This window comes from Astatotilapia calliptera, unplaced genomic scaffold, assembly GCF_900246225.1.
Source record: "Astatotilapia calliptera unplaced genomic scaffold, fAstCal1.2 U_scaffold_75, whole genome shotgun sequence".
Lineage (NCBI taxonomy): Eukaryota > Metazoa > Chordata > Actinopteri > Cichliformes > Cichlidae > Astatotilapia > Astatotilapia calliptera.
The window spans coordinates 75,225-84,129 of NW_020535817.1; the positions used below are offsets into that span (position 1 = coordinate 75,225).

General features: G+C 44.5%; 1 protein-coding gene across 1 annotated transcript; it reads right to left on the reverse strand.

Annotated features, from left to right (window-relative positions):
• Positions 1 to 2,245: 2,245 nt before the first annotated feature.
• On the reverse strand, positions 2,246 to 6,333 carry LOC113018389 (sushi domain-containing protein 3-like). Its single transcript, XM_026161456.1, has 4 exons — positions 5,082 to 6,333; positions 4,670 to 4,823; positions 4,403 to 4,588; positions 2,246 to 3,852 (listed from the first exon to the last, which is right to left on the reverse strand). The coding sequence occupies exons 1-4, from the start codon at positions 5,260 to 5,262 to the stop codon at positions 3,519 to 3,521; spliced, it is 855 nt and encodes a 284-aa protein (XP_026017241.1). The 5' UTR covers positions 5,263 to 6,333; the 3' UTR covers positions 2,246 to 3,518.
• Between the last annotated feature and the right edge of the window lie 2,572 nt (positions 6,334 to 8,905).

The window sequence follows — 8,905 nt, forward strand, 5'->3', positions numbered from 1 at the left end:
TTAGAAAAAATTTAAAATTTTTGTGTGACATATAGATGTTGTCTCAGAACAAAAGCAGATAATCATTAATATTATACTATTAGGAGCAGTTTTGGCTTACAGGAGCAGATTTAGATATGTTCAACCTTGGTTCAGTTCAATATGAACATCGGACACAAGAAGCCTGCTTCCTTTAACACTGGGATTCTTATAAATGGCAACTATTTTTTTCTGTCAATGCCTAAACTTCAAGATAACCTTAGATTGCAATATAGCTAGTTTTGGTTCATTTTTTATGTTCATCTCTGCAATAGATTTATATAATATAATATAATATAATATAATATAATATAATATAATATAATATAATATAATATAAAAATGTATTTATCACGGTGGCACGGTGGTTAGCACTGTTGCCGCACAGCAAGAAGGTCCTGAGTTCAATTCCACCATCAGGCCGGGGTCTTTCTGTGTGGAGTTTGCATGTTCTCCCCGTGTTTGCGTGGGTTCTCTCCGGGTACTCCGGCTTCCTCCCACCGTCCAAAGACATGCAGCTTGTGGGGACAGGTTGATTGGATAATCCAAATTGTCACTAGGTTTGAATGTGCGAGTGAATGTGAGTGCGAATGGTTGTCTGTCCCTGTGTGTTGGCCCTGCGACAGACTGGCGACCTGTCCAGGGTGTTCCCTGCCTCTCGCCCTATGACAGCTGGGATAAGCTCCAGCGCCCCCCGCGACCCTGAAAAAGGATAAGCGAATGGATGGATGGATAATATAATATAATATAAAATATAATAACCACAACACAACCAAAGCTAAGACTCTGCTTTAAATTGAGGCTTTAAACAAAAACACTGGATTGCAGTTGTTACATTTTTTCAGCAGACATTCCTCTTTTCATATGGTATAGGTATAGGTTGATCTTCTATAAGATCAACCTCTGGTATGGGCTGATCTTGTGGTGAACTCTCTCTGCTTGCTCTCTTAAAGTCTTCTTTTTATGGTACACTTGGAAAAATTTGATGTCTCTCTCCTGGTAAGTATTCTTAAATTAGCTGGATGTACATGGATTACATGACATACCCACTTTAGTATGTTTTAGGGCGCCAAGGGACAAAACACTTTTAGGCCTAATTAATATCACCTGTTAGGACACTTTGAAACTTTGCTGTGCATAAGTAGAATGTAAACGGTATAAGTAGCAATGTGACTGTAGTTTCTAACAGTGTCAAAACATACTTTGTGTTTTTGCAGATTTGGAACTTTCTTCATCGCCAAAGCCTTTAGGGAAACAGCTACTTCTTTTTAGTTTCTAAATGCAAGGGTTTCCATAGCAACTTTGCGTTAAACATCACAGTCTTCTATGCTGTGGGTAATTCCCTTGTGCAAAGTCTATATAAATGCAGACTTTTGGAAGGAGTGTATAAAAAGCACTTAATATCTGGGAAAATGTCCCCATGCTCTTGGACATTTTGACAGCAGGACAGCCCTGAGGTCTAAGGGTCTTGTGAGCTTAAAGCTTAGTTGATGGAATAAGCTCAAAATCTTTAAGTTTGTGAGTGCTAAGGTTGTGATTGAGTCATAGACCTTGTTTTTACCTCAGAAAGTATGAGCCACGTTGCACCATGTGCCAGCTCTGTAAAGCTGTTACAGATATCTGAATGTAGTGAAGTAGATTCTGGGGTTGGATTTTACATGATGTCCTAACCTAAGTCACACTTCATCGTGTTGACACAAAAGCCCGGGCGGTGTAATAATCTTGGTCTTGCATTAGTTGCAATCAAATGTCCAGTTAGTGGACTTGTGGCTATGTAAACTTTTACCTTTGCCTTTACCTTTGAGACAGACAGGGTTTCCTTTCCTCCAAAAACACCCAAGGTTGGGAAGATGGTATGAGCGATGTACCAGATTTCATGATGTCATCAGAGATCCCCAGTTATCGTTAGTCGTGGCAGGTGGCTGCCCCTCCCAGATCCTGGTTCTATGGGAGGTTTCTTCCTGTTAAAGGGGAGATTTTCTTCCCACTGTCACAGAGTGTTGCTTATAGGGGTTTTTTAATTGTTGGGTTTTTTCTCTCTATTATTGTGAGGTCTTAACCTTACAACATAAAGTGTCTTGAGGAAACTGTTGTGATTTGCTGAATGTGAAAAACATGCTGAAAATGTAGGCCAGCTTGTCATTTTCAGCTGCCCGGACACAGTGATGAATTGGGTCTGTAATCATCTCTCCATGCATTCCTTTTGAAAAACTCTTAAAACACATACTGAACATATTGAACTCTCTTTATTCAGCATTTATGGCAGTCCTGTTGTTATACAAATAGTTTACAGTAAAAGACTAGCCATTTAAAAAAGGGTTAAAGTGCAGATTTATTAGTGTTCTATTAAAAATAAAAGTAAATGGGCCTTGCACAGTTTATGATTTAAATGCATTTAAACAGTTCAAAGGAACAATAAAGGTTTAGCATCTCCACCCACTGCAGACTCAGTGTGCCTGACTTCCTCATGTTTCACTAACATTGCACAAAAGATCTTCATAAAATTAAATATGTTGTCATAGAATTAATTATAACGTGATAATTTTTTTTTTTTTATTATAACCCACAAGCGTCCCCAGAATAACCACGCTGGAATGTTTCACCAGCCACAGTGCTGATCACTAAAGCTTTTCTTATTAATTTTCTTATTGTACTATACAAATAGCTGCAAGAAGGAAACATAAACAGACACAGACAGAAGAAAAAGTTAAAAGTAGTTAACAGTGTTGAAAGAAAGAATATGTGAATTAACAATAGCCAGTGTGCTGTTAAATCCACACAAGCTGGCTTTGCTCAGTGGTTGCTACAACGGCGCTTGCTGCCAATAAAAGCCCTCATTACTGTGTTTTACCCATTCATTGTGGGAAAATACCTCAGTGTATTAACAAGAGCTGCATTCATTACATCACACATGGCTCTGGTAAAAAGATGGGTATGATTCCAAGAAGATATGTCAAAAAATATATATTTGTCAATTTATTTAGCTCAAGAGAATAATATGTGCGATGATGGCTGATTATTTCTAAACAGTTAGCTATTAAAATGTACATTTCTGAGAGCTGCCTAAACAAAGTCTTCCTTCAATGAACAAAATTAGTGGAATCTAAATAACAACTCTTTGTGTCCCTTTGTTGCTAGGCTACATCGGGTTTCAGTAATGACGATCTGGTGGTTGTTAAACAAAAGCAGGGTTTTCTCCACCAGTCTCCCCCTGCTGGTAACATAGCTTCATCTGAGTGAGAATCAAGGGGAAAAAAGTTGTTAGGTTCCCGCTCAGTCCAAACTGAGAAGTCCATCAAGCATGCACAACAAAGGGGAGCTTCTACGCTGGCTGCATGTCCATTTCTACATGTCTGCTTTAGATTATTGGCACTGGCAGACCTCTGTGGGAGAAAACTGGGATAAGAAAGAGTAAAAAGACTTCATGTGTCTCTGAACATGCCCGTTCTTCAGTAGGAGCACCACAGCGCCCAGAAAAAATGGAAGCGGAAGTACGTAGCTTACTGCCATGGCCTCTGTGGTGTTGGATTGGGGTTGGGATAGATGGGCGCCGGTGTTGGGTGGTGGTAGTTTGGCACTACATTGGGTTTTGGAGGATATGTTGGGGTGGGGTACTGTGGCATGCCGTGTGGCTGGCTGTGGGGGATGGTGTGGGCGGGAGAGGAAGCGGCAGAAGAGGAGTCAGGGAGGTGAAGGTAGAGAGGAGCCGAGGGAGCAGTCGGAGCGGACGGTGCAGTCGGCGTTGGGACCCTCTGCAGGACAACATGTGGGTAAAGCTGAGACTCGGAGCGGTAGAGCCCGGGCATGGAGGCCTTCAGCAGACTCTCCTGACTCCTGAAAGACAGAAGCACAATAAGCCATCTGTTATTACAAACAACAGAACTCATATGAAATGTATCCACGTTAGGCTAAGGCTTCACTTCAAGATTAGATTAAAGTACAGATCGAAACAAACAACTGGTTTATTGAAACATGTCAGGAATTATAGAAATGCTACAACTATAAAATAACCCAAGTTTAACTTGACTCAGCAGATGGTTGTTACACAGAACCGTTAGTGAGTGTTTTCACACCGTAATTGCTCTCAAGTGCAGATCAAAACAACCCCACCAGGACCCTCAAGAGGAAGTGGTCTTGGTCTGGTTCCAAATGATCATGATTCATTTCCCTTTTTTTTTTTTTTACATGTATAACACAATACAGGCATGTTCAATTTACTTGTATCAGTCGCATGTATCCAAAATAAAGGTCTAAGGTGTAAACCTTCTTACTTACTATATTTGTCTCGGCACAATTTGGGAGAAATGTTGAGTTTATTTTGTTTTTAGTGACTTTTAAAAAAGATTTTCTGTGTGTTTGGTTCCTGTGAATGTTGCCAGGTTACCTTTGGTATCCTCTGTTCTCGTATCCACTGAGGCCTCCCGTCAGGTAGAGCGGGCTGTCTGGAGCAAGACGGGGGTTCATCCTCTGGGACAGGTGGAAGATCTTAGGTGGAGGGAAGGCTTCCCATTCGCCCTCCTCTCTCTCCAGCCAGCACTCGCTGCGACGGGCGGAGCGCTTGTCTCTGCGTCTGACGAGGTCACAGGAGAGATTTATCAGTTTTTGAGAGTTTGATACCAACATAACTCCGCACCGCCATCCCCATTCCTACCTGATCCGTCCATCTTTCTTGGAACGGTCCCGGCTGGATCGCTCCTGCAGACAGCAGATGAGAAAGGACAGGGACATGGCGAGGATGACAATGCCACTAACAACTGAGGCCAGCACAGCCACTCTCAGTCCACGGTCCTCCGGCCTGGGGATAGCTGTTGGGAGAGCAGAAATGACTCTTCAGGTTCTCTCTTCTTTCCTCTTTGCTTTGATTGCTTGCATGTTGAGAGGAACAGTTAGACTTGTTCCCTGAGCACACAAAAGAACTGTGTACTGTCAATGAGTCTTTTTTTTTCTTTCTTTTACAAAAGTAGAAGTTTGAATGGTGAAAACTAAAAAAAAGTAAATGCAGGAGAGAAATCTTTGGGCTAATGTATTTAAGTTTTAGGTTTTCCATACTTAAATCTACACACCTTCACAGACAGGCAGGTAGTTGCTCCACTGCGCTTTACCATTCCTGACATGGCAGTAGATTTTGTCGCTGCCAACCAGCTGGTATCCATCTCTGCACCAAAAGGCCAAAGCACTCCCGATCGACACACCTGTTCCACCTTCCACATAGAAGGAACCCCGACGTGGTGGCAGGACAGGCATACAGGACAGACCTGATGGGATGTGGGACAAAAGTGCTTAGATCAACCAAACACATGGTCATTGTGCTAAAGAAAAAGGGGATTAAGTTAGACAGGGCGCCCTCCAAAAGTCCTCAAGGGGGCACTGAGGTTTAGTGAGTTGAGGAAGGTACACCTTCCTTTAAGCCTTCTTTATTCTGATTGAAAGCCCCTCGCAAACAAAAGGCTGGATGAGTAGGGCTGCTGCACTCACAGCCAGAGGTGTGCCAGAGATAACTATGTTAGGGATATCTACTCTCAGGGACACCGCAGAGCAGGCATCAAGACACCAAGAGCCTAGAATAGAAAAATGATGCTTAGAGCTCATTACAAAGACCTCATTTTAACCTTTATCCATGTGGAATATCAACTTTAGGTCCTATAACAGTATATGTATGCGACCGAGCAAGGAAAAGTATAGTAGAGCCCTCTAAAGGTTTTTTCACTGAGGTCATGAGTTAGTGTGTGTGTGAGCCAACATTATGCCTTTTCATGGATTAGTGCCATTTGATTTCTGTGGAGTTAATGTCTTTTCCAATAGCTGGACCATCTTTAGCAGAGTTAATGTCCCCCCCCCCTCTTTTCCCGCTTCTTTATCCATGTTCGTTTCAGGCATAACCACAGCTTGCTCCCAAGTTTCTGCAATCTGTGGTGGGGCATTTAGATTACCATTTTCACTAGCAGAGAGCGATAGATGGAGAAAAGCAGAGGCATGCAGCACTATTTTTATCTTCCTCATGCTACAATACACAAATACCTCTGAGAGGTCTTGTGATACAGCAGCTATTGTTAGCTTGTGCTGTGGGGATTTTTGAAGCTCTCAGAAAATCTCATGTAAACATACAGCATCACTGATTGCACAAAATGTGCCACATTTTTATACTGCAGCTTACAGAAAAGCAATGCAAGCATTTTTTTGTTTGTTTTTTGCATCGCTGCAAAGAATGATAGAAAAAAATGAACATATGATGCAACACTCCCATTTAGCCAGCTCAGACTTAGTTTTATTTATTTTATGTTTAATTATACACACTCTATTGAGCCTGCACTTTATGATTTCATTTATTTATCTATTTATCTACTTTTTTAATATATATATATATATGAGGAGGTACACCAGAGAGATAGAAGGCAGGAGAATAAACCAGCTGTTCTCCACAGAACCAGCAAAGGTGTACTCTCAGTGGCAAGGGAACAATAAGAGAACAGCACCACCAAGGCTGGAGACGGAGCAATACTGGAAGAGCATATGGGAGAAGGATGCAACCCATAACGGCAATGCTCAGTGGCTAGAGGATCTGAGGGCAGACCACAGCGACCTCCCTGAACAGGGTCCAGTAACCATCACAGTGGCAGATATCCAAGAAAGGGTCTCCAGTATGAAGAGTTGGACAGCACCAGGGCCCGACATGGTTCACGCCTACTGGCTGAAGAAGCTAACTGCACTCCACGAGCGTCTGGCAGCACAAATGAACCAGCTGCTAGTTAACGAGAGACACCCGGAATGGCTAACTGAAGGCCGGACGGTCCTGATCCCCAAGGACCCCAAGAAGGGACCGGTCCCCTCCAACTACCGACCAATAACCTGCCTCAGTACTACATGGAAGCTCCTGTCAGGCATCATATCGGCTAAGTTGAACAGGCACATGGGTCAATACATGAGCGGGACACAGAAAGGAATTGGCAAGAATACCAGAGGCGCAAAACACCAGCTACTGGTAGACAGAACAATCAGCCGAGACTGCAAGACCAGACTGACCAACCTGTGCACTGCCTGGATTGATTACAAGAAGGCCTATGACTCAATGCCCCACAGCTGGATACTGGAATGCCTAGAATTGTACAAGATCAATGGGACCCTAAGAACCTTCATCAGGAACTCAATGGGGATGTGGCGTACAACACTAGAGGCCAACTCCAAGCCCATAGCACAAGTCACCATCAAGTGCGGGATCTACCAAGGAGATGCTCTGTCCCCACTGCTGTTCTGCATAGGCCTGAACCCCCTCAGTGAGATCATTAACAAGACTGGCTACGGATACCGACTACGGAACGGAGCAGTTGTCAGCCACCTCCTGTACATGGATGACATCAAGCTGTATGCCAAGAGTGAACGAGACATCGATTCACTGATCCACACTACCAGGCTATACAGCAATGACATTGGAATGTCGTTCGGACTGGAGAAGTGTAGTCGGATGGTAACAAAGAGAGGGAAGGTAGTCAGAACTGAGGGGATTGAACTACCAGAAGGCAACATTGCAGACATAGAGGACAGTTACAAGTACTTGGGGATCCCGCAGGCGAATGGGAACCATGAAGAGGCCGCTAGAAAAGCTGCAACCACCAAGTACCTGCAGAGGGTCAGGCAAGTCCTGAGGAGTCAGCTGAATGGTAAGAACAAGATCCGGGCCATCAACACGTACGCCCTGCCCGTGATCAGGTACCCTGCTGGGGTAATAGGCTGGCCAAAGGAGGAGATAGAAGCCACTGACATAAAGACAAGAAAGCTCCTTACCATGCATGGAGGGTTTCACCCCAAGTCCAGCACCCTGAGGCTGTACGCTAAGCGGAAGGAAGGGGGCCGGGGACTGGTGAGTGTCAGGCACCACAGTCCAGGATGAGACAACGAACATCCAAGAATACATTGGGAAGATGGCCCCAACTGACCGAGTGCTCAGTGAATACCTCAGGCAGCAGAAACCCAAGAAAGAGGAGGGAGACGAGGAACCATCATGGAAGGACAGAGCCCTGCACGGTATGTACCACCGGCAGATAGAGGAGGTGGCTGATATCCAGAAATCCTACCAGTGGCTGGACAAAGCTGGACTGAAAGACAGCACAGAGGCACTAATCATGGCAGCACAAGAACAAGCTCTGAGCACAAGATCCATAGAGGCTGGGGTCTATCACACCAGGCAAGACCCCAGTGCAGGCTGTGTAAAGATGCCCCAGAGACAATCCAGCACATAACAGCAGGGTGCAAGATGCTAGCAGGCAAGGCATACATGGAACGCCATAACCAAGTGGCCGGCATAGTGTACAGGAACATCTGTGCCGAGTATAACCTGGAAGTCCCGAGGTCAAAATGGGAGATGCCCCCAAGGGTGGTGGAGAATGACCGAGCTAAGATCCTGTGGGACTTCCAGATACAGACGGACAAAATGGTGGTGGCTAACCAACCGGACATAGTGGTGGTAGACAAACAGAAGAAGACGGCCGTAGTGATCGATGTAGCGGTTCCGAATGACAGCAATATCAGGAAGAAGGAACACGAGAAGCTGGAGAAATACCAAGGGCTCAGAGAAGAGCTCGAGAGGATGTGGAGGGTGAAGGTAACGGTGGTCCCCGTGGTAATCGGAGCACTAGGTGCGGTGACTCCCAAGCTAGGCGAGTGGCTCCAGCAGATCCCGGGAACAACATCGGAGATCTCTGTCCAGAAGAGCGCAGTCCTGGGAACAGCTAAAGATACTGCGCAGGACCCTCAAGCTCCCAGGCCTCTGGTAGAGGACCCGAGCTTGAAGGATAAACCGCCCGCAGGGCGTGCTGGGTGTTGACTTATTACGATGACTAAGCTGACCACTTATTTTAAATCTTAGACCTTTTTTTTGTTTGTTTGTTTGTTT

What these genes read in the sequence shown, in the direction of transcription:
- LOC113018389 (XM_026161456.1), bottom strand. Translation starts at nt 5,262, where the DNA reads ATGCCTGTCCTGCCACCACGTCGGGGTTCCTTCTATGTGGAAGGTGGA. An exon ending in CTACCTGCCTGTCTGTGAAG is followed by an intron (nt 4,824 to 5,081) that starts GTGTGTAGATTT and finishes CTCTCCCAACAG; the next exon opens with CTATCCCCAGGCCGGAGGAC. An exon ending in AAGAAAGATGGACGGATCAG is followed by an intron (nt 4,589 to 4,669) that starts GTAGGAATGGGG and finishes TGACCTCGTCAG; the next exon opens with ACGCAGAGACAAGCGCTCCG.